Genomic DNA, 24,632 nt, shown 5'->3' with positions numbered 1-24,632 from the left:
TTTCTCCAATAACTATGTTGCCAAAGCAAATGTACTAGTGTGCCCGTAGCTCCACAGCCTCTCCAGCAAAGGTCTGTCCTAGCCTGATCCCATGCATGCACTCGCGCCGGAGTATAGTACCAATAGGAGGCGATCTTATATGATTTCTCTGTCCCTGCTGCGCTGTATGCTGTATGGTGTATTCTATAGAATATGCTATCCCACTCTCCTACAGCCCCCTTCATACCAACGTCTAAGGCCTTCCAGGCGCAGTCCAGGCTCAAAATCAGGATTTGCACCTATGGGGGGGGATCATCTGGGAGGGAAAAGAAGTCAGCTCTGAACGACAAGCCTCTGCATCCCACACTCGCAGCGTTGTCCCAGTAATCGGGGAAATATAGAGACCTCTAGCCCTATGGCTGTGCCGGAGCCAAGGCTCCTTCCAAATATGAGAGCCAGCCACCGCCTGGTCCATAAAACACCAATGTTTCTCCGTAAGTGGGCGACTCCACTCTACAAAAAAGTGGAGTTGGGCTGCCTGGAAATCTCTCAGGAGGCACGGGATCGCTGCGGATTGGAGGGTAGCAATCGTCGGGGGGGGGAGGGGGGGTCAGGGTCAACGGGAGTACCTGAAATACATATAATATTTGTGGCAGTACTGTCATCTTAACCGCGGCCACTCTTCCCAACCAAGATAGCTTGTGTTTTCCCCATACCTCCAGATCCCGCTGTATATCTTGTACCAGTTTCTTGTAATTTAGGTTCGCCATTTTTGCAGCAGGCGTCGCTAACAACCCCCAGATAGGAAAGATGCGAAGACGCCAAATAAAGGGGTACCTCGCACGCAGATCTTCCTCATGATCCGTGCTCAAAAACAGACTAAGGACCTGGGACTTTTGCATGTTCACTTTAAATCCCGAAACCCGGCTAAACTCACCCAACAACTCCATAAGCGCAGGCATAGAGGTGGCAGGCTCTGCAAGGGTGAGAAGCACATTGTCTGCATATTAAGTAATAAGGTGGTGATCTCCACCAAATTTCACGCCAGAAACCAGGGGGCTATCTCGCAAGCGCTGCGCAAAGGGCTCCATGTATAGCGCAAATAATAGGGGGGAAAGTGGGCATCCCTGTCTAGTCCCACGCTCAACTGGAAACGATGCAGAGAGCACCCCATTGACTCGAACCGCCGCCCTAGGAGAGCGATAAGCACATTGGATCCAAGATCGAAAACCCGGACCCAGGCCGAAACGCTTCAAGACCGAGAAAAGATATGGCCAATGAACCCTGTCGAACGCCTTTTCAGCGTCAATTGAAAGAAAAAGCGCCTCTCTACGAGATCTATCCATTTTGTCTATCAGGTGTAAAAGCCATTTCGTATTATCACTGCATTGTCGATTTGGAATAAAACCTGACTGATCTGGATCAATGAGGCCCGGCATATAAGGATTAAGGCGGAAGGCAAGTATCCCCGTAAATAATTTGACATCTATGTTCAGAAGCGAGATCGGCCTATACGAAGCACAATCCTCTGGGTCCTTACCCGGTTTATGTATAACAGTAATAGTGGCGTACAGCATACTAGGCGTTAGGGTCCCCGTCGTCCGAAAGGAATTAAAAAGTCGGGTGAGTAGCGGGGCAAGTTCAACACAAAAGGTCTTGTAAAACAACGCCGTGAACCCATCTGGGCCAGGGGACTTCCCTTTCTTCAGGCGGGAAATCGCCGATACCACTTCTTCTAGCCTTATCTCCTGGTCCAGAGACATCGCCTCCCTTTCCCCCAAGAGGGGCAACTGCCACCCCCTCCAAATAAGAGTCCAGAGCCACCTCATCCAGTGCATCCGCCGCATACAAGCCCCTGTAAAACCCCGCAAAGGCCTCCGCAATCTGATCACTCACACAGGCCACATCACCAGAGGGGGAACGGATCAGCTTAACCGTCGACACAGCGCGCTGTGCTCGCAACCGGTGCGCCAACAACTTTCCACATCTATTACTCCCAATATAATACTTGTGCTTAAGGCGTGCTACTGCGTACTCTGCCCTATCCCAATCAAATAGCTTCAGCTGGTGTCTCGCCTTCTCTAGCTCTCGCCAAATACTGGGCGCACCAGTCGATTTATGGCAACGCTTCAGGACAGCCACTCTCTGCTCTAGCCTTTCTCTTACTTCTCTCCTCGCTCTATTATCCCTCGCCAACAGTGCCATAACCTCTCCCCGCACCACTGCCTTCAATGCCTCCCAAACAGTTTCCATAGAGGTGCTACCGTCCTCATTAAAAGCAATATAATCCACAATCGCACGATGAAGCGACTCCACTGCTGACTCACTCTGGAGCAAGGAGTCCTTAAAGCGCCAGTTCGGTGTGCCGCCGTGACCTACCTCCATAGCCAGCTCAGCAGTAATAGGGGCATGATCAGTCAAGGCCCTGGGCTCAATCGTAGCCTCTCTAACCCGGGACATGAACTCTTGCGAAGCCAAGAAAAGATCAAGCCGGGCATAGGTCTTGGTCGCCGCAGAATAGAAAGAATAATCCCGCAGAGTTGGATGGGACTTCCTTCAGACATCCTCAAGCCCACACTCCGCCAACCATTGACACCCCATCTCCGACACTGCCCCAGTCTGTCCAAAGCGTTGGCCCGAGCGATCCAGCTCATTGTCCATTACTAGATTGAAATCCCCCCCTATTAAAATAGCGCTATCTGGCAAGCCAAGGACAGGGGAGATTGACTGTCTCAAAAAGGCCTCCTGCTGGGCGTTCGGGCATAAAGGGAAGCAACAGTAAAGGAAAAACGCCCCAAGCCGCATTCTGATGGCCAGGAGCCTACCTGGAATTTCATGTACCTTTCTAACTATTTCCCCAGGGAATGTCCTCGAAAGCAGTATCGCAACCCCCGCATGTTTCGCAGTAATTGAGGACCAAAGCTGCCTAGGGAACCATCGTGAACGCATGCGGAACATATCTTTATGTAACAAGTGGGTCTCTTTTAATAGGCAAATGTGACCCCCCCAACTGTTCTAGACTCAACAGAATCGCTAGCCGTTTGGGTTGGGTTGTTCAACCCCCGAACATTCAAACTTATACATTTAACTGTCATGTCGTCACCGAGGTTAGGACACCCAAAGACAAGGGGACACGAGGGTGCACATCCACGATTACTCCCAGGCCGGACTCCCAGGGAAGCACAACAACAAACAACCATTGCGCACAATAGGTGCTCATAACCATATAGTCCTCTCACACTCTTCTCCAAAGAGGAAAAAGTCTCGACTGGGCCGTGGGTCCCCCTCAAGTTCACCTGCCAAGCCCTTCCACCCCGCCGCCCAGGCCCCTCCCTGACAGCCCATAGGCAAACAAGTAAGCGACCCCATCCTAGGCAGTCGTCACCAGACGCCCCAGACTCAGAGATTAGTCCCAGCTGCCACATTGTTCACTGCCGACTTCCGCTCCGATAACTGCTCCGACGCGGTAGGTCTTTGTCTCTTCCTCCTTTTCTCCTTTCTCCTCCAACTCGGTCGGACCTCTCCACTCGGGCCCGGTTGCCTGCTCAAGTCCTGGCCATCCTCCGCCAGGTCCAGGATCCGGTTTGCTTCCGATATGGATTTCACCTGATGGAGCTGTCCCTTCCAGCGAAAGAGAAGGCGGAACGGGTGGCCCCAAGAATATGACACGTCCTGAGCACGCAAATGTTCCGTAATAGGTTTAAATTCACAACGCCTCTGCAGAGTTCGTGCCGAAAGGTCCTGAAATAATTGAAGCTGGAGCCCTCTAAATTGGATCCGCGGCAGATTGCGTGCCCGTTGCAGTATACTGTCCTTAAGCCCATAATTGTGGACACAAGCCAGGATGTCCAGAGGGCGATCTCCCTCACCCGAGCCCGACCCACCCAGTGCACTCTATCCAACGTGATCTCTTGGGACTCCTCTAGGCCAAGAACTGAGCGAAATAATTCCACCACAAACTCTCCAATGTCGTCCTTCTCTGCTCCAGTCGGTGCTCTCCTAATGCTGATATTATGCCGGCGTGAGCGATTCTCTAGGTCCTCCACCGTAATCTGGAGGAGATCCTGTTGCTCCCGCAAGCGGATGCATTCTTGTTGGAGATCCGCCACCTCCTCTCCCCAGGAGATTTCACCATCTTCCACCTGCGCCACCCACTCCCCGAGGGAGGAGACTTCTGCTCTCAGTTCTTTCACCTCATGGGAGATGTCCCAATGAAGCTCCTGAAGATCGCTCCTGAGCGAGTCAAACAGGGAGGCAAGAAAACCCCTCGTGACTGGGGCACCCTCGTCGTCCTCCACCTCGCCCCTCTCCTCCGGGGCCCTCGCAGCAGGTGGCTCCTCCAGAGCTCCGCCCGGCAGCAGACGGGCCCCCGTGAGCATGTCTCTCACCGTCCGCTCTCTCTTGCCCTTAGCAGATGCCATCACGCCAGCACCCTTGTCGCGTCGGGGTCAATCTAAGCCTTCTCAGAAATACGCCTCCTCTCAAAATGGCAAGGCACTTCACCTCCCAGCCGCTCCTTATTTCCTGGCGCCAATAGGGACCTCCAAGGGCCACCCGCCCGACGGTCCATGGGCTCTGGGTCCCGTCTCACCAGGGGCTGCCCGTCGCTCAGGAACTGAATGCCTGGTCCAGTTTCACCACCAATCACCACTGCACAATGGTGGCTCACCTCACTGCTCGCCCGCTCCTCCAGTAGCGGCGCTGGTAGGATCCCCCGCGGGCCGCCTGCACCGCCGATGCACGGGCCCGGGGCCCCACCTCCTCGAGGGCTGCTCGTTGCCCCCAAACCAGATGGCAGGTTCAGCAGGAGCCGGCACATGCCTCCCGCCGCGGGCCCAGCCCCCACCATCCCAGGAACCAGTTCTCCGGACCCCCCAGGTGCTCCAAACGGCCCGCGGGGCACCAACGGCACTGTGCCCTTCTGGGTCGCCGCCGCACCACACCGCTCACTGGTCCTAGAGCCGCGAGGCTCAAAGGCCGCCGCGCAGCCCGAACCGCCACAGGCCACGCCCGCCCACTCCGGGCGTCGGCACAGGCCCCACGGCTCCGCCGTCTCACTCGGAGAAGGTGCAGGCGTCCCGAGCCCTCCGGGGCTCCACACCGTCTGGGGCGTCCGACACGCTCAGTCGGACCCCTGCTTCACCCCCACTGGGGCCGCAACGCTATTTCTGAGGCCCGGGCGGCGGAGCAAGGACGGAACACGTCCGTTCACGCCGCCATGCTGGCCACGCCTCGGTTACCATGTTTAAAGGGAGAGAGCATCTGCACTTTAGCACTGGTTAGCAGTGGTAAAGTGCGCAGAGTCTAAAAACCAGCAAAAACAGTGTCCAAAAAGTGGAGGGAGGCAGGCAAAAAGTTAGAGGTGACCACCCTAAGGCTGTCAGGTCTAACAACCACAATCTCTAGAATGGATTTGTGTAACAAGTTTAACAAAGCTAACGTCTGTTTCCTAGAAGGTTCGGAAGAAGTCCTATTCCAGTCACTCATGCTGCCATTACATCAGCTCTCAAAAGATTTCAGCAAATAATGTTCTTATGAATAGCAATGCACATCAGTCAAGGGCTCAGACCAGCACAAAACCATCATAGAAGTGGAAGAATGAATATCATTGAGTATCTCCATAGCCAATGTGAGAGACAAAGAGGGGTAGGGGTGAAGCAGTTTTTAAGAATATGTATCTAAGGTAGCCTCTTTCAATCTTATGGGTCTTGACAACCCTTGGGAATTTGTGGTGCCAACTTTCAAAGAGGTGAGGGCCTTCACCCTAGAAGGTTTGGAGTTCACATAAAACCCACGGAAAGAAGGAAAGGGACCTACACTTTCCTTCGTCTCCGGAAGGAACAGAATAAAGTTCAGGATCAGCCCTCATGAGAAGGCGGCAAGGTAGACCTTGATGTTGTATGAATGGTATACCAGCCCGTCTAATGAAGCAAACTTAGTTATCCTATTGTCATAGTTATCCTATTGCAGTGGCATTTAGGACAGGAGAGTCTGGCAGTGGATACCAAACGATCGCAGACTGCCCTGTAAATCAACCTTGACTCAATCCATCTTCCTTTCTCTATATACCTGACACAATGCACTCTGGTGCAATCACAAGGTAGTATGTAGACGTTAAAATAAAATAAAAAAATAAAAATAAAAATAAAATAAAAAAAAAACAACAAAGAGAATTGGTTTCCTCAAGAGAAAACACCTGAATAACCCCAACTGCCCTGAACACATTTTGAGCCAACAAATATGCAAATGGCTAGCAATAGGGCTACATATGTTTTGAGTTTCAGAGAGGAGTCTAATTGCAAAGTAGTGCCATTTAGAGCCACATATGCAACTAAAAGAAGTTTTGTAGATTCCTTAACATGGACCTCAAACAATGCACTAGAAGCAAAATGAAAGGGCAGCAAAACACAGTCGCAAAGTAATCTGGACTAACGAAAAGCATCCCACAAGGAGAAATTTCATAGGAGGGCAAAGTTGCTATCAGTTGTGAAACCAAATGTACCCAGAGGAGCCATAGCCAAAAATCTATTAAGTCAAATAATAGCTTCTTCATATATATATATAAAAAATAAAAAAGACAGACTACGGTGAAAGTAAGGTTTTTGAAAAAGGTAACACCCACTTTCTACTAACATACCACCTCAGCATTAGAGGTAGAAATTAGCTTCTTACAATTCATGAGACAATTAAAATTAAAATACTTTTTTCAGCCCTCTGAAAATTATCACACAGAAATCTCAACAGGTTTGACAGAATTTCGAAGAAATACAATTGTATGCCACCAATCTGATTTGTATTTTTGTATCTATGATGAACTCGCAACAAAAGACAATGTATGCCACCAACAAACGGATGCAGAGAGTGACTGTCAGACTGCGAACCTTGACTGTGTGCACATCTAACATGGAACCTTATTAACATTTCAAGTCTACTTCAAAGAGCCTTCCCAAAGGTAAGTAACCTAAGTAACCTATTCTTCTGATGAGTATTCCTTACCACAGATTCCTCATCTTATGAATCAATACCAAAGCAACTTCTCCACCAAAGATGTAGGTCTGACGAGTGATATTTACCAGAGGAAGGCCTGCAGTACTGAGCAAGCAAAATGACTCTCCATGCAGACTTGAGAATTAACACAGTAGTACCTAGTAAAAGTATAGACAGATGCCCTCATGACTGCTTAGCAGTTCTACAAAACAGGAACACCCAGAGCTAGGTCTTAGCCGCACCCTTTTCCCTGGTGCGATAAGCCCTAAAGCACTCAGGACAGACCTTTTTGGGCAAGGAATAACACCGTTATCTCTCACGATAAAGTGCTGATACGTAGGCTCTCCTTATCCTTGTGAGGCTCCTGGATTTGCGCGGCAGAATAACCTGAATTGTTGGGGACCGAGTCCAATCCCACACCATGTGACAACTGTTGGCCTAATTCGGGTTTCCGGCCAACTAGCAGCACTTCACCTCTGCCCAAGAGCAGGGATGATTGTGGCAACCGTGCTCCTCAGGCAAGTCGTGGTCGATAAGATCTCATCCCTTTCTCTCAGTTACATTAGTCTCACATATGCAAAGAATCAGAGGCAGAGAATAGTTCAATAAGGTTCATTGAATTCATTGCATTTTAGCTAAAATGGCATGAATTGCAATAACTAGGTTGATAAAATACGCTAGAAGCATAATGGTGACAGGAAGAGTAAAACACAGAAAAAGTCTCACCATACTGCCACTAGGAGTAATATATGTGGTACCTACCTAAGTTATGTTAGAGCACAGAGTAATAAGCCCTAATCTGCCCTTTAGGTTTCCCCCCCACACCTAAGCAAGGAAGCCTGTTGTAGGCCAGGGGTCCGGTAGTCAAAGCAAGCAGCTGTAGCGAAGGCAATCAGCATGCAGTCGTGGTCATCTGGGTGGAATCTCCCTCTAACGCGTAGGGAGAGAGAAGTGTTTTTATAGTAGAACAGCTGATGTTCTGAGGAAATGTCCCCACATAAGAATGTGTATGTTTCTGTGAATGTTGAAGACAGAGCGTACACTATGCCGGCAACTCTATCAGGCTGCAGACTTGAGGAAGCACAAAGTGAAAAGAATATCTTGCTAGAAACGCAATGCTTTCCTGGCGAAAGAACAACTAGATAATAAAAATAAAACAGCAGCGCAAATGTGGCCTGTGCTAAAATAAAACAATGAAGCTAAATAAAATGTAACTGGGCTAAAGTGCACAAACAGCAGGCCCAGCTGCTAAAATAACATGTCTTAAAACATGGCTAAAATAGCTATAAAACTGTGCGTTTTTGAACCACCTTTCCTTTCTTCATACTGCTAAATCCAACAAAAAGACGATAATTTACCTGACACTTCTTAGTCTTATCACTATAGAAGATAAGATTCTGCCCTGCATCTAACCGATGAAGCCCAAATCTCCTTCTAGAGAAATGCAGAGGAAAGAAAACCATGGGGAAGGTGATGGACTGCCCTACATGGAAGGTTGACACGATTTTCAAAGAACAGCAGCACAATCATCTGATTGTGCAACAAAAACCAGGGAAGCATGCTGAGGGACACTCTGATATGGAAGGGCACAACCTTGCTCAACAATCTGAAGGCCCCAATGGTCCAAAGGAAGGGTGCCCTAGTGGATATAGTTGTTTTCAGGTCCCTAAATGCCTCTATTTTCTTATGGAGGGAAAACTAAAGAGGCTTACTGGGACAGGAGTTGGGCCAGAAGGGTGACGAAAGCATACACAGTTGTACCAGGGCATCTTGGAAGGCTGCTGTTAGTTTCAGAGTCAGCAATAGTCCTGGGAACCCAGAGAACATTGGCTTCAGAAAAGGAATCTGATCCAAGCTGGACAGCAACGACTAAGTCAGGTATTTAGAGCGCCAACTAGAACATCTGTTACTGGAGCTGGAGCATTGAGAGAGAGAAGTGTTTCACTTGGATCTCCTGTCTTTTTTCAATTTACTCCTCAGCTTCATTTTGGACTTACCTGAAGAGAATGTGTGGGATGGGGGGGGGGGGGGAACAGGCTCGCGACTGCCTGGGACTGGAAAGTCGGTTGTTCTTGGTGACGTACACCTTAGCTTCTTGGTCCCTAATGGCCTTCAGATGCATAAAGGAGCTTTTGTCATAAGAGTTAGATTCATGCTTGTTGTCCTTGCACCAAAGACAGAAGATATATAGGTTCAAGGCAGACATCTGCTTTCGAAATACACTGAACATTTTTAAACTTGACATTTTAGAGGGGAAGACAACCCTGCAGACTGTCGAAAAGCCTTTTACGGGAAAAACTTTGGTGAAAGAGCTGAAAATGGTTGGAAGCAGAGCTGTCAATCGGCATCACAGGGAATGGAAAGAGTAACTAACGTCAGTGTGAAGCGGTGACACCTATATGTGGCTCCTTGTTGTGATGTCTGGAGGCAGGACAGAGTCATGCGGGAGGAAGACGGTGCTTCATGCAGATGCTCACAGCTATTGCAAGATGATTCTTATCTGGTCTGGACCCACTGGAGATTTATAAGGTGAGGAATCAGCAATTAAAAATGCCCATCTGAAACATATATGCAAATTGCCCTTATAAGGAATGGAGTCCTCGTGAATGTCACTAAGCTTAGATCACTAATCTATCCCTTTCATGACCTGTTGGAATATTCCACAGCAACTGAAAATGAGAGAGAAGGAGATACTCAGAGTCAGAAAGCTTAGGACTAAGCAAAGAGGTTTCACAGAATTGCTTGAACAATTGTATAACTTCTCCAGGAAAAGCTTCTAGATCGCACTGTCAAGAGAATACGAGTGAGGAAGACTACACAGCCACCTGGACACATGCATGGAAGAGTGTGCCTTGACCACAGAGAGGTTGGGCAGCATGTAGAATGTCACTATGGAGGATGCATGTTACACTGCAATAATGATTTTAACAGCTGCTAGACCAGAATCATTGCACAAAAGGTGAGCAATAGCTGGTCTGACAAATGCAGCTCCCTGACGTGGTGCAGGAAACAGTGCAAGGTGTGCTTTACATCCATTTAGTGTAGAAGCACCTGAGTAGAGGAGCCATGGGGTGTTAGGATGAACATTAAAAGAACAAACTCTTTGTTCAGGTAAAACTGCAAAAGCACTTTTGGAAGGAAGAGGGAGTCCTGAGAACCACCCTACCCTTGTGGGAGCTTTAAAAAAAAAAAAAAAAAAAAAAAAAAAGAAACTTCAGAGGAGCAAAATGCTTTCAGTTCAGTTATGCACCTGCCCAATATTATAGCGACTAAGAAACCTGCTAAACCATTAAACTAATAATCCCAGATCAGTCTTTTTGTGTGCTGTTGGAGATCCATGGTATCACTTTTCATGGATGTTCATGCAATGTGGCCCCTTATCTTTGACATTCAATTCCCAGCCTGTCTGAGTTTTATACTGAGGGCTCTCAAAGATCCCCTGCCATTCTGTTACATGGCTGTTGCCAATACAGACACCGGGAGACAACAATGTATTAGTCTACAGCACCGCCTTGCTTTCACATTGTGAATACGCCATGATGAGTTTCATGTTTATCCTCCGTGACATTCCAGGTCTCACTTTGTGTGGTAAATGCAGGGCTCAGATAGCTGACCTCTGTCCCTCTCCAGGTCTGTCTTTGCATGTATTTATGCATGCATGCATGTAGTATTTGTATAGCATAAACATAGCCAAATTCAGCTAAGAGCTGTACAGCGTTAGAGGCAAGGATACAGTCAACAAGTGATTTGAGAGCTATCTGGTTTGTGGACTTTTGTTTTTAACAGTGTTTTATCCAGTAAACTGCTTCAGGTAATTCAAATTCAGGTTCAAGTCCTCAATATAGAATGGAAACCACAATTCTAGCTGTGTTTAAAGGCTTAGAGCTATTTAGAACCACAGTAGCTCTGCTGCTCATGTCCTACTAAATCTCTCAGCAGCCTTTAAAGCAGTCTCCCTTTCTATCCTTTTAAACATCTCCTTAATAATGGCATCTGTATGCGAGGCTCTGACTGGCTCATCTCTGTGGTTTTTTTGTCCAATAAGGCTCAGTCTATTTCACGTCCTCCTTTTCACTGCTCTGTGACCACTGCTAAATGCGGTGCTCCCCAGGGTTCCTTGCTTAGCCACAAGATAGTTAACATTTATAAAGCCCCTATCTTTCTGTTCTAATCAGATCCTTTGGCTTTGAGAGCAGGTCCTATGCAGGTGATACCCAAAAAGAGACATCTCAGACAGTTTTAATGTACTTTCTGATCAAGAACGGTTTTCTTCCTGCAAGCCTGCACTAGCTACTAGGATAAAGAACAACTGCCTCAAACTAAACAGACAGGACAGAAATACTTCCGTTTGTAAATAAGCTACTTTATTTGGTGGCCCTCCAAACCAGGGCCTGCCCCCAACCACTTGCACTATAAATTTAGGTTTCTTCTATAACTGCAGTCTTTCGTTTTCTCCTCATGTCAATTGAAGCCTCCTGTTTCTGGATACTTAAGAATCCTTAGAAAAACCATTCCACTTCCACATAGATCATCTCGCAGATGGGTCATGCAACCCCTCATTATTTCACAACTCTTTCATAGGAACGCCCTCTACCCTGGCTTAACAGAACACCCAGTTCATTGCCCTCAAGTAGAGGGAAACACAGCTGTTCACATGATTCTGAAGGTCTGTGTCCACCTTTTGTAAGGAACCGCACTAGGTACCCATCTGCAAGAGCTCAATTTTCAAAGCACTGTGCCTAAGTCACAGGGACTTTCACAGTTCCGGACCTCTATAACCCAGGCAACGTTTTCTCTGTTATCTTCCTTCTTCAACCCTTTGGTCTGTCAACATCATCCTACTCCAGATTCCTCATTTTAAGTGTAGTCGCACAAGCAGACGCTCTGGCTAATGCTTAGCTGCGAAACTGTGGCATTCCAGAACCGTCTAACACGAGGAGCATCTCTTTTTTTAACCCCATTTCAGCAAAAAGCAGAAGTTTGCCGTTTTCAATAAATCTATTCTGCCTCCTTGATGATTTACACGATGCCCTGTGGGTAGCAGTGCACTTTAATAATAATTAATTCATTAACTGCTACATGGTGAAGTAGTATATCTTAAAAGTGGTGAGCCTCCACATTCTTCCTGAACTGGAGATGGTTTGAGGTGGTCCTGAAGGAATTAGAGGTCCTGGGTGCATGGATGGAAATGCCCTGATGCCTTGTTTCTTTGTTTTACACTTCTTTGTCTCCAGTCTGATACATGCTCTAGGTGATCCAAAGGCCACAACGTTTGTGAATGTTGTTGAGCTTTGGCCTTCCTCATCTTACTATACACAGAGCGGGGGCATGTGTAGGAGCCCATGCTCACCAGGTTGGCCAGTTTCATGCTATATGCTTAGTGAGATCTCCATACCGCGCTGTGTGGAGGTTGCTTGGCATAACATCTGTGGGGCACCTCAGTGCTCTTTCCAGGACTAAAAGGCTCACACGCCTCTTTGGTTCAGTGTGAGATGTCTGCTTTTAGACAGCTCAGAATTCACCCAGCCCGCCCTCTCTTTCTGTCTCACCCTGCCTGCAGCTGGTTACTCCTAAGGTGCTCAGGGTTCACTCAACTCACCCTCTTTCTGCCTCACCCTGCAGCTGGTTACTCTTAAGAGGAAGTGCTCGCCTATTGTCAGCTAAGTAATTAATACCGCACTGCATTTAGGACAAGGCTCTGTCACTCCCTTGGCAACTACAAAAATAAATTTAAATAAGTGTGCCCCTGATGGCTCAAATATTTCTCCCTGCTGGTGTGGGGTGCACCATGTTTCACAAAGGAGCTGTGGGCCTCTTTTGAGACATGAAAGTAGCAGTGGTGGGGTGGAGGGCGGACAAACGGGTGGGCTTGGTCCAGTCTGGGGGCAAAACGGCGATAGGTGTTAACTGCATACGAAATGCAGAGAAAAATGGGGGTGGAGTACATGCTGATCATGGAAAAGCATTAGGCACCAGGATCCAAATCAAGAGCTGGATGTATGCTGCAGTTGAGCCTCCAGGAGTTACATAGCCCAAACACCACAGTCACGTTGCTGCTTTTCTTCTAAGTAAAAAGGCTGAGCGAATCCCCAATCTACTTTTCGCAGTTGAGACTAGGCTGGAAGGCACCAACATGTCGATGGCAACATCTGGGTGTAGATTTAAAACTATGTTCAAGCATTCAAAGTTCCAGAAAAACACTCATGTTTTTTTAGGTGTAGTCCTACCATTCTTTTGTCCATTTCATTCTCACATGAGGTAAAATACATGCGTATATATGCTCAAGCAAAAATCTACAGAGACTTGCAAACTTTTGCTTTTCTTTTTTAATTTCTTTGCACTCATAATTTTGCAGGGTTGGTCTCCTCCCGGCATGGAAAATGTTTGACATCTGCCTTGACAGGAGTGGTGTTTAGAAATACCCCAAGACATTTAAGTTTGTTGGCATGCACAAACTCGTATATTAAGATTCAAAGACCTAACCAGAGACTTGTTATAATACAAACTAAGAGCATATGAGCAGGTCTTGTAAAAGCTATGATATCATGACAACGCTATTGTAATTTGTCACCTCACAGCCTCGTAGCAAGAGATAAGTACTTTTGCTTTTTATAGGACAAGTAGATTTCTGAAGTATCATGTCCATTGCACAAGTAAATAGGTTATAAACTTCCACACACCTGCTGGCAGAGGACTAGACATACCTGTCAAAAGTTTCTGCAACACTAAAGCAGCAAGCAACCGCATTTTCGTAAGAGAAAACGCAGTTGCATAAATCTACTTATTAAGCAATACCAAGTGAAAACGTCTAGATTTCTAGAGTGAGTAGGAAATGTTAATCTATCTTTATTTTCGGAGTGTCTTTGGGCCCACGCCAAAATTACAGTTAAGACTAAACATGCATACTGAATAAAGAAACATTGTAATCTAAAATGGTATGAACGGATATTTAGAATTGACCTACGATTTGAAGGGTTTGTGACAAGAAAAGCAAAGGGTGGCATGAACTCAACTGATTTCCACAAAACGTCTTTTGGTTTCCACTTAACTAAATCTTTCTCCGAGCGCCACCACCAACAACAAGATCAAAACATTGTAAAACATTTTAACGGATTGACATAACTTACATAAAAAGATGATACGTTTTTTCCCCCTACTGTTAGGAAAGCAGGAGTTCCACTAGATTCATCCTTTGGGATATAACCGATAACATGACAGTCTTGTACCTAAAAAAAAAAAAAAAAAAAAAAAAGTTCAACTGTTTTGATTAAAATGTAAAAATAGAATCATGTCATACAAAAAAAATAGAGCATTTGGAAGACACCTAAAGAGTCTCTCAAGAGTCAATACCGTCTTATAGCAGCAGGTTCTGAAGCCCAAACTTCAGGCAGATCTCTCAATTATAACATCATTGCACTTCACGCACGATGTCCTTAAACCTGGTTTGCTGCTAATAGTGAGAGCTGCGTTCACTGCCAGTATAGTGATCTCTTCCAACTTCTACATCGCAGAGAGGGTTACAGACCTACAGACCAGTTACTTACCAAACAATAGACATCAGATTTCTGAGCAGAAGCCCTCAATACTTTCGGGACATCAGGCAGCAACAGTAGCGCCATCTTTGGATAGTGAAGCCTGTGGGCAGAGCAATTCTAGACCATGTATGTATGTAAGTAAATGGATTAAAATAGCACAAACGTAGCTATAAAGTAAAAGAACTCTTTACAATAAAAGTGGGGGGGGGGGGAAGGAGATCGGATAAGAAAACTAATGAAGACAGGAAAAGAAGGATTATCATTTTGGGTCCCTCATCTGGACAGTTACTGGACGATGAGTAGGTGTTTGAAAATTGAAAAGGGAGGTCTTCAATTTCAGAACAGGAGCCAGGAAACCTGTATGGGGATAGAATCCTCGATCCTAAGGACCTTAGCAAGAGAAGGCTTGGGGTGTCTTCTTCCTGCATTTGATTTGACTCTCATGGGTAATTTGCTATGGTACATAACCCAACAAAGATCTTTCATGCCAGAATTACTGGTCTGTTACCGTTTACCACTTTTTTGTGATTCAGCAGAGCTGAAAGGTTTTACAAGACAGGAGAGAGCCAGCAAAGTCCTCTGAGAGTGGGGGATATTCAAACAAACTCCACGACACTTGATCAATCAGGTAGCAGCTTGAGGGGCACTCTTGAAAAAGGCCAAATGTGATTCTGGGATGCCAACAAGCAGTGCTATGTCTCAAACATTTCCAGTGCTGTACTGAACCTATTTCAGGAAGAAAAGCTTTTCCAGATCACGTCGAGAGGTTTGTCTGTTTTAAGATGTGTGTTTTAAAGTCAATGGTAGTGTAACAGTGTAAGGTGACAAACATGACAAGTTCATGTATAAAGTTTATGAGTAAAGTCATCAACGTTTATTGAAATGCTCCTATTGGTTGTAAGTGGTGATAAGCGGGGACTGTCCTCAGGGGGCTAAGTCAGACCAGGTTAAGTCTTAATGGTGGCAAGACAAACTTTGGGACTTGCAATGTAATTCCCGGACATGAGTTTTAGGTAGAATAGTGTGTAAACTGTGTAGTGATGGAACTAGTTGTTCTTATTGCACAGGAGCGACAGAAGGGTTTACACGTAGACACTGAAGATTAGTGGGGGTAGGATGGATCCTTGGGGACTACACAGGTTACAGTGGACAATGTGACATCTTTAGTTTACAGCAGATGTAAACCACTGAGGAACAATAGCATCCAAGCCCATTTTTGAGTAGAACTGGATTATGGGTTGTCAATTGTGCTTCTAAGATGCAGCAATATGAGCACATATGGTCAAAGCTCTCTTTTGGGGTGCATCACTATCCCAACAGTGGCTATGTCGGTGCTGCATTGGGTGGTAAAGCTGGAGGAGGGTTTGTTCTTGATGTTTCCACTGGAGCGGAATGGCAACTGCCTTTTCAATCTTACAAAGGAATGGTAGTTTTGTGACTGGTCAGTAGTTGGCAAGGTCATCAGGTTTGAGGTTAGGTTTCTTCAAGAGGACAGGTATTTGTTAGGTTTTAAGTGAGTAGCAGAAAATGCCTTGGGTGTGGGAGGCGTTAATGATGCTAAGGAGCAGTTTGAGGGTGTCATCTTAAAATATTTTTGCTGCTGATGTTGGGATACGTTATATGTTATTACAGAATGTGGGTGTTAGTGAGTCGAAAAGGAGACCTGAGAGCTCTTCAGTGAACGCGAAGATGTAGGTTAAATTCAATCTGTTTTGAAGTGGTAATATTGGCAATGGATCGGACTTCTGTGCTGTTAATGTAGTGTTTTATGGCATCAAATCATTTTATTGAAGATTCTGTCGATGGCAATGCATCAAGTATTACGCTTGGAGTGTTGGATTACCGCTGTGCTCGAATGCTATGAGGAACCAATCATAAGCATACATCTCTTCAAAGAGGACTGTGATGTAATGGGTAGCCTTGGTCTCTGTGATGAGCTTTCTGCTGGATGCACAGAAGTTATTCACAGCTGGGAGGTCTTCTTTACCGAAAACTAACCACTACTTCTCCTACCTTCTAAATGAGTGTTTGATGTCTGGAAGTATGACACTGGTGATGGCTTGACTTAACTTAATATGAGCAGGTGCTGACATTGGCGGAAGTTGTGATCAGGAAGGTGTGGTAGATTATGGAGTGTTTAAGGTTGACATCAAGGTTAGATGTCCTGGCCAGGGCGATTAAGTCCTCTTCGAGTGGAAAGATAGGGAAGTTGCTGAAAGACTAACATGTTTTGTACTGAATTGAAAATTAATGCCATAAAAAAGAGAAATAAAAAAAAGAAATGTAAAAAATTTTTTTTTTAATCCTAACCATCACAGTGCTCCTCCCTTTTGAACAGGTGTTAAAAATCGCGCTAACACTAATACATCCATGAATCTCATTTCAACCAATCATTTTTTAGCTTGATTACGAGACTTAGTTCCATAGCCGATAAAAGGAGACTTTAAAAATAACTGCGAGGAGATGTAAAAAGAAAACAGTCTAACAGCATATGCCCACAAGTACAATTCAGATGAAGAGGGCACCGACATAAGCCACCTGTCAGCTTCAAATTGGACACCGCTGAAGGAGAATGATACCCGGTTACCCCAATTCTAGAACTGATAGGAGTTACCTCATTCTTTCATTCAGACTTTAATTTTTTAGGAAGCTGTTTCAGCCTACATTATTGATGGGTTCCGCAGCATGCTTATAACTGCTAGACGTCACTTGTGATATCAGCGCTAAAAAGTTGTCCCTAGAAAAGCATCACTACTTAAACATGCTGACGAAATCTGTGGTCTCCTTAATGACGATAAGTTCAAAACTCTTACGATTCCAGACTCATGGCAGTGAGATTCTTGAAAGCCAACTTTTGGTGAGACTATCCCGCAGCATTTCACCTTCTCTGTAACAGACTATTATTCCCCAGCACATCAAGTCTGTGTGTGAAGTGAACATAATTAAACATCTCTCCCCTCTCTTCAATTGAGGAAGCACAGGTTACTTCTGTTGCATATAACCCCCCCTAAATACTAAACCACACAAATCCATGTTTATAGACTGTACACAACTGGGTTATTATTTGATGTGGGCAACTACCCACCTCATGGAATACCCACAACCCCTGTCAGAGTGAACTTGCAAAGTTACTATGTTAACTTGAAAACTAAGACTCATAGGTGTTGGGCAGAGGCCAACAGCAGGGCCCAGTCCAGGTTCAGTTGGAACTCGTCAGCTGGCAATCTTCAGGCAATGTGGAGGGGCTTGTAGCTTGCTGAGTTCCTGTAGCTTGAACAGGAGGCCAGCCTTATGAGCCTTGGAGTCTCCTTCTTTGTCCTGGGTCAAACAGGTAGCAGGTCCAGTATTTCAGGACTCCTCTCCAGGCACAAACAGCAGGTCCAGTAAGTTTCTGTTCTTCCTCAGGTCCAGCAGTGTTCTGTAGAGATGCCAAATTTATACCTGGTATGAGCTAATGGACAGGAACCACTCCTGGGCATGTCCTAACCAATGGAGTAAATGTTTCTTGGGCCAACCCAACCCTACCCACTCTGAGCATTTTCAAGATGGTGAGCGTCATCTGCCACACTAAACAGGGCTCCGAGGGCAGGGGTGTATATGGGGAGTGTACAATGGAAATCCGAGTGTCCTCCCATATTTTAACACTAAAATCGAGTTTGGCAGTCACATAAACCTCTCTTTCCTTCCATGTTGTACTTTTATATAAGGAAATGTCAAGAACTTTGTTTTTACAGGTTCCTAGAGTAATATGATTGACAGCCTTAGCCTGCCTCTTATTGCAGCTCTTATTGTTTAGGAAGCCTTGCCAGACTGTCCCTGTTCCGACAGTATCCAACTGACTCTGATGGCTAAGGGGTCATTAAGGAGGAAGGCAATTACTTTCTATTTGGCACTGGTATATGACAGACGAAGCTGTGGTATCACTTTGGCCTTCAGGTACTTTTTTTTTTTTAAAGTCACTACTGAATGTTGGCAGCAGAGGCTATAACAATGGAACTTCTTGGCTTACAATAATACAAGATGTTCTTAGTCAAATTCATTAAAAAGAAAAAAGAAAAATACTATAACATTATCTGAATTTTATGGACTGGGTGGGGATTTTTTTTAATATTTCACATTGATTTGTTCACTTCTGTTATTTGTTTGGTGTTAGCATACATACTGTACAGCAAGATGAAAATACTTACAAAAACAAGTAATCACTAGCTCAGCTGTTTTAACCTCTTAGCTGCTGGGCCTTTTCCCCCCCAGTGCTGAGCCCTTTTTTTGGCTATTTGGGGTAGTTCGCGCTTAGGCCTTCATAACTTTTTGTCCACATAAGCTATCCACGCCAAATTTGCGTCCTTTTTTTCCAACATCCTACGGATTCTAATGGTACCCAGAGTTTGTGGTTTCCCCTGGAGGAGACCAAGAAAATAGCCAAAATACAGTGAAAATTTCGTTTTTTCCAAAAAAATGGAAAAAAGGGCTGCTGAAGAAGGCTTGTGGTTGTTTCCCTGAAAATGCCATCAACAAAGGGTTTCTGGTGCTGAAATCACTATTTTCCCACCTTTCAGGATCGGGCAGACTTGAATCAGAAAACCACATTTTCCAACACAAATTTGGCATTTTACTGGGACATACCCCATTTTTACTATTTTTGGTGCTTTCAACCTCCTTCCAGTTAGTGACAGGAATGGGTGTGAAACCAATGCTGGATCCCGGAAAGCTAAACATTTCTGAAAACTAGACAAAATTCTGAATTCAGCAAGGGGTCATTTGTGTAGATCCTACAAGGTTTTCCTACAGAAAATAACAGCTGAAATAAAAAATATATTGAAATTGAGCTGAAAACAACAGCCATTTTTCTTTATGTTTTACTCTGTAACTTTTTCCTGCGATGTCAGATTTCTGAAAGCAATATACCGTTTTGTCTGCTGGACTCTTCTGGTTGCGGGGATATAAAGGGCTTGTAGGTTCATCAAGAACCCTAGGTACCCAGAGCCAATAAATGAGCTGCACCCTGCAGTTGGTTTTCATTCTATACTGGGTATACAGCAATTCATTTGCTGAAATATGAAGAGTGAAAAAGAGGTATCAAGAAAAGCTTTGCATTTCCAAAATGGGATCAAGATAAGGTTTTGAGGAGCAGTGGTTATTTGCACATCTCTGAATTCCGAGGTGCCCATACTAGCATGTGAATTGCAGGGCATTTCTCAAATAGACGTCTTTTTTACACACTCTCTTATATTTGGAAGGAAAAAATGTAGAGAAAGATAAGGGGCAATAACACTTGTTTTGCTATTCTATGTTCCTCCAAGTCTCCCGATATAAATGATACCTCACTTGTGTGGGTAGGCCTAGTGCCCGCGAAAGGAAATGCCCCAAAACACAACACGGACACAACCCATTTTTTGAAAGAAAACACAGCTGTTTTTTCCAAAGTGCCTACCTGTAGATTTTGGCCTCTAGCTCAGCCGGCACATAGTGAAACCTACCAAACCAGTGCATTTTTTAAAACTAGAGACCTAGGGGAATCCAAGATGGGGTGACTTGTGGGGCTCTGACCAGGTTCTGTTACCCAGAATCCTTTGCAAACCACAAAAAGTGGCTAAAAAAAACAAGTTTTCCTCACATTTCGGTGACAGAAAGTTCTGGAATCTGAGAGGAGCCACAAATTTCCTTCCACCCAGCGTTCCCCCAAGTCTCCCGATAAAAATGATACCTCACTTGTGTGGGTAGGCTTGGCGCCCGCCACAGGAAATGACCCAAAACACAACGTGGACACATCCCAATTTTTTGACAAAATACTGAGCTGTTTTTTGCAAAGTGCCTACCTGTAGATTTTGGCCTCTAGCTCAGCCGGCACATAAGGAAACCTACCAAACCTGTGCATTTTTGAAAACTAGAGACCTAGGGGAATCCAAGATGGGGTGACTTGTGGGGCTCTGACCAGGTTCTGTTACCCAGAATCCTTTGCAAACCACAAAAAGTGGCTAAAAAAAAAAAATCAAGTTTTCCTCACATTTCGGTGACAGAAAGTTCTGGAATCTGAGAGGAGCCACAAATTTCCTTCCACCCAGCGTTCCCCCAAGTCTCCCGATAAATATTATACCTCACTTGTGTGGTTAGGCCTGGTGCCCGCGACAGGAATAGATCACACAACGTCAATGTTGGTCCTTACGTGAGGCAGCTGTTGACCCTGGGATGATCCATTCCTGACACAGGCACTAGGTGTAGGCACTCAAGTGGGGTAGTGTTTTTATCAGGACAGGTGAGGAGTCACTGGGTGGTAGGAATGTTGTGGATCCCAGTATATTCCTGTAGTTTGTGTGACAGAAATGCAAGAAAAATTGAGTTTTTTTTTTCAACATTTCAGCTTTGCAGGGTATTCTGGGTAAGAAAACTTTGGGGAATCCACACAAGTCACACCTCTGTGGACTCCCCCGAATGTCTAGTTTCCAGAAATGTTTGGGTTTAGTGTGTTTCTCTATATGGCCGCCGAATCCAGGACCAAAAACACAGGTGCCTGCCTTACAAAACCAGTTTGTTTTGCCATAGATAATTTTGATGTCTCCACAATATGATTTGGGTGGTGGAATTTGGGGCTGAACTAAATTGGGGAGCTCCCAAGAGAGCACTCTCTCTCTCTCTCTCTCTCTCTCTCTCTCTCTCTCTGCTGCCGCCGCATTCACCTGCTCTCTGGGTTGGCCTAACTCACTATTACCCAGTTGCACGAACAGCTTGCGAAGGGACAGCAGGACGGTTCTCATCACTTCCCTCATAATGTACTGGAAGAGGAGTTATCGAATGGGACTCCTCTGAGTGAAAAATCACTCCCAGAGTCTGCGCCATTGTCCTATCCCTCAGATGCTGTCTCAGTCTCTGATCCTAGGTCAGAGCGGTCCTCTATAACCCGAGTGCAGGCAGCAGTCATCCATCAAGATGCCATCTCTGCTATTGGCTAAACTGTTGCTCTAAAACACTAGCCTACGTAGACCGTCACAAAATCGATGGTGTGTGTGAGATACGTGCAACAGTAGAGGCCACCTTACCTGCGCTTCTTCCCTCAATCAGCACGTACTTTCAAGACACTCAAAAAACACCTTGTCACATACCATTCGTCACAGTCTTTAGCACCTCCTGCGCCCAGTCCAACAATCATTATTGGTGCTCCCACTCCCTCCTCCTCGGATTCCCTCATTACCACCCAGCAAAAGTGCCCTTCATCTCTCCATAGCCGCCCTCCACCCCGCACATACATTTCATTGGTATTATAGCGCAGGTAATGGCTGACTTTACTAATGTACTCAGCTATTTACATAAAATACAGATTTGCCCTTTGCAGTAGGCATATAAACCTTCTGCGCTTCTTTATGGCACTAAAACTGCCACTAGACAAGTCGGACCTTTTCCCCCCCAGGAAAACCACACACATATTGACAAAAGTGATATATATATATGACAGCCAACCACCTGAAACTCAACTCAAGCAAAACCGAAATAATCGTCTTTGGCCCACACAAAAACACCTGGGACCCCCTCATGGTGGCCCACCACGCTAGGCCCTGCACCCACCCCCACAACCTCAGCATCATCCTCCCTCTCGATGACCCAACAAATCAACGCTCTCACCTCCTCATGCTTCAACACACTCTGTATACTGAAAAACATTCAAATGGATCCCCACAGAGACCAGAAAAACTGTCACTCACGCACTCATCAGCAGCAGGCTTGATTACGGAAACGCACTCTACACCGGCACCACCCTAAAACTCAAGCGCAAACTACACGCATCCAGAACTCAGCAGCACGACTCATCCTCGACCTCCGCCGACACGAACACATCTCTCCACACCTCAAATCACTCCACTGGCCGCCCCCCCAAAGTGAAATCCCTGGCGTCTAGTGGTGTTTCCTGGCCCCCGATCGCAGCTGTGCTGCAATCGGGGGCCAGGAAACACTTTCAGAAGGCCTCGTAAGAAAGGCGCGCTGACGTCACAAAGGGGCGGGTGGGGAAGACACGGAAGCTTCCGTGTCTCCTGGGAAAAGTAAAAAAAAAAAACACCCTCCCTGGTGTCGCCCACTGGTCGTGACCCGCACCAGGGAGGTAGTGCGGGCGTCGGCCAGTGGCCGTCGCCCGCATTTAAGGGGTTAATGGGACCTGAGCATGTAGCTTGTGTCCTTGCAGAAGATAAATATGAATGACTGGTCTTACTCTTAGGGCTATCACAACCATCTGTACAGCCTTCTCACATGTTCACAGTCTGAATTTAGCAAGAAGCAGAAGAAAGGTCTGCATGGATCAACATCTACAGAATATGTGAACATACAACATATTTTGTCCAACCTATGAATAAACTATTTTTGGGCTAAAATCCACAGAGCATATTGTGCAGTTCTCCAATTTCATTATGCCATAATCAACATGAATTCCGGATAGCCACAACACAAGCAGAGAGAGTGTGTGTACCTATTGCCGAGAGGTTAAACACACAACTATTCAGATGTGTACACTTTTACCATGTGTAGAAGGGCTGTAGCTAGCACCTACAAGTTCAGATGGTGTGTACAGCCTAGTGAAGAAAAAAAGGTTTAACTTACTTTAAGTATTGTGACAGGATGTCTTTCACCATCTTTAGTCCAAAGCGGCACCATTCCCAGTTTAACCGCAACAAGGCCAACTCGAAGGGAACCTGTAGTACAACATAATCATTTTTGTCAGGTAAAGTAAACTGAGAAACTAACATTTTGATTTTAACATTTCATTCCAATATTCAAAGACCCTATCTTCCCCTGCCAAAAAGTAGAATACTCTTAGGATTCAGTTCCCAAAGTATCAAAACTGAGGCTCAAAGTAGGTGTGGCTTGATCACACAAAGACTGAGCACAAGCTTCTGACAAGTCACCAAACTGTTCAGTTTCTTTTTTTTAGCAGTTTCAGCAGAAAGCATCTCTCAGATAAAGAGTACTGATAAACAGAGTAAAATACAGCAAAATGTATTGAATTATAGTAAATACAAGGACTGAAATCCAGCCTTACAGATATTCTAAAGTACAAAAATGTATTCACAGTATAATTCTAAGACTATTTTTGCAGATAATCAGCTTCTTCAGCCAGGATACTAACAACGGGCCTGCTCTCTCACATGACTCCCAAAAATAGTTTTTCTAAATAAAAACAGCATGCAACCACCCTTCCTCTTGTGTAACCCTTTGAAAAATCACAAAGTATGAATGTTGTTCATAGTACTTTCATTTAAATCATGAAACTGGCTGACCTCTGCCTAAATTGATCAATGTGCAGACTGTCTACACTGGAGCAAGATAGACATGGTGGATATCAAAGTGGCTTTCAAACTCCTAAAGGAAATAAAGGCATAACATGAGAAGCGTAATTCTCATTGGAAATGTGGTGAAATGCAACGGAGTAACATTTGACAGAAATACAGAAAGAATCTCTCTGTATAAGGGATGGAGACAAACGCAACAAATAGATTTAAAGAGAATTATGGTAAGAAAGAAAATGACTTCTGAGAAATTGTATAAACTTTATCCCAAATGCTCACCATGCTGCCCAGAAGGTGAAACGGGTTTTCTACACATTACAAGGACATGCTCCAAAATACTAGGGTGAGATTCTGGGTATTAGTGCTGTGCAAGCAACATCCAGTAACAGAGTTTGGGGATACTTGCTAGCTACCTAAGGCAGTGCCAGGTCGGTATTGCTCTGAAACCCAAGAAGGGCAAGGTCAGTATTAGACCTGTCAGTCTTCGAGTGGTTTTCCCCCCCATGTGTTGCGTTACTCCTCCTGCTTTTGCTGCATTAGTTTTTGTTGGCTTTAGGACTCTGCACAATTTACCATTGCTAATCAGCATTAAAGTTTGTGTTCTCTCTCCTTGTAACATGGTGAAAATGATACACCCCAACCGGCATTTTTAAATTACTTGGAAGTCCCAAGCAAAGTGGTACTACACGTACCTAGGGCCTATGAATTAAATGCTACTAGTGGGCCTGCAGCACTTTTTGACCCACCCACTTAAGTTGTCCTTTAAATTTGCCTCCAGTCGGTCACTGCAGCCAGTGTGTGCACTTTTAAAATGCCATTTCTACCTGGCAAAACAAACTTCTTGACAGACCTAACCTCTCCT

At 45.4% G+C, this 24,632-nt stretch overlaps 1 protein-coding gene across 1 annotated transcript in view; it reads right to left on the bottom strand.

The window, feature by feature from the left end:
• The window catches only part of MRPL3 (mitochondrial ribosomal protein L3), a 229,158-nt gene that overhangs the window by 182,715 nt on the left and 21,811 nt on the right, over window positions 1–24,632 (bottom strand). The window contains exons 3-4 of the mRNA XM_069211920.1: window positions 23,085–23,176; window positions 14,094–14,192 (exon numbers count right to left, since the gene is read on the bottom strand). Of these exons, the coding sequence (XP_069068021.1) occupies window positions 14,094–14,192; window positions 23,085–23,176 (191 nt within the window). The remainder of the gene's footprint in view (window positions 1–14,093; window positions 14,193–23,084; window positions 23,177–24,632) is intronic.

The sequence above is a fragment of the Pleurodeles waltl genome, chromosome 10, assembly GCF_031143425.1.
Source record: "Pleurodeles waltl isolate 20211129_DDA chromosome 10, aPleWal1.hap1.20221129, whole genome shotgun sequence".
In the NCBI taxonomy this organism is placed as follows: domain Eukaryota; kingdom Metazoa; phylum Chordata; class Amphibia; order Caudata; family Salamandridae; genus Pleurodeles; species Pleurodeles waltl.
Note: the sequence above shows the minus strand (reverse complement) of the source record. Positions and strands in the feature narration are given on the sequence as shown.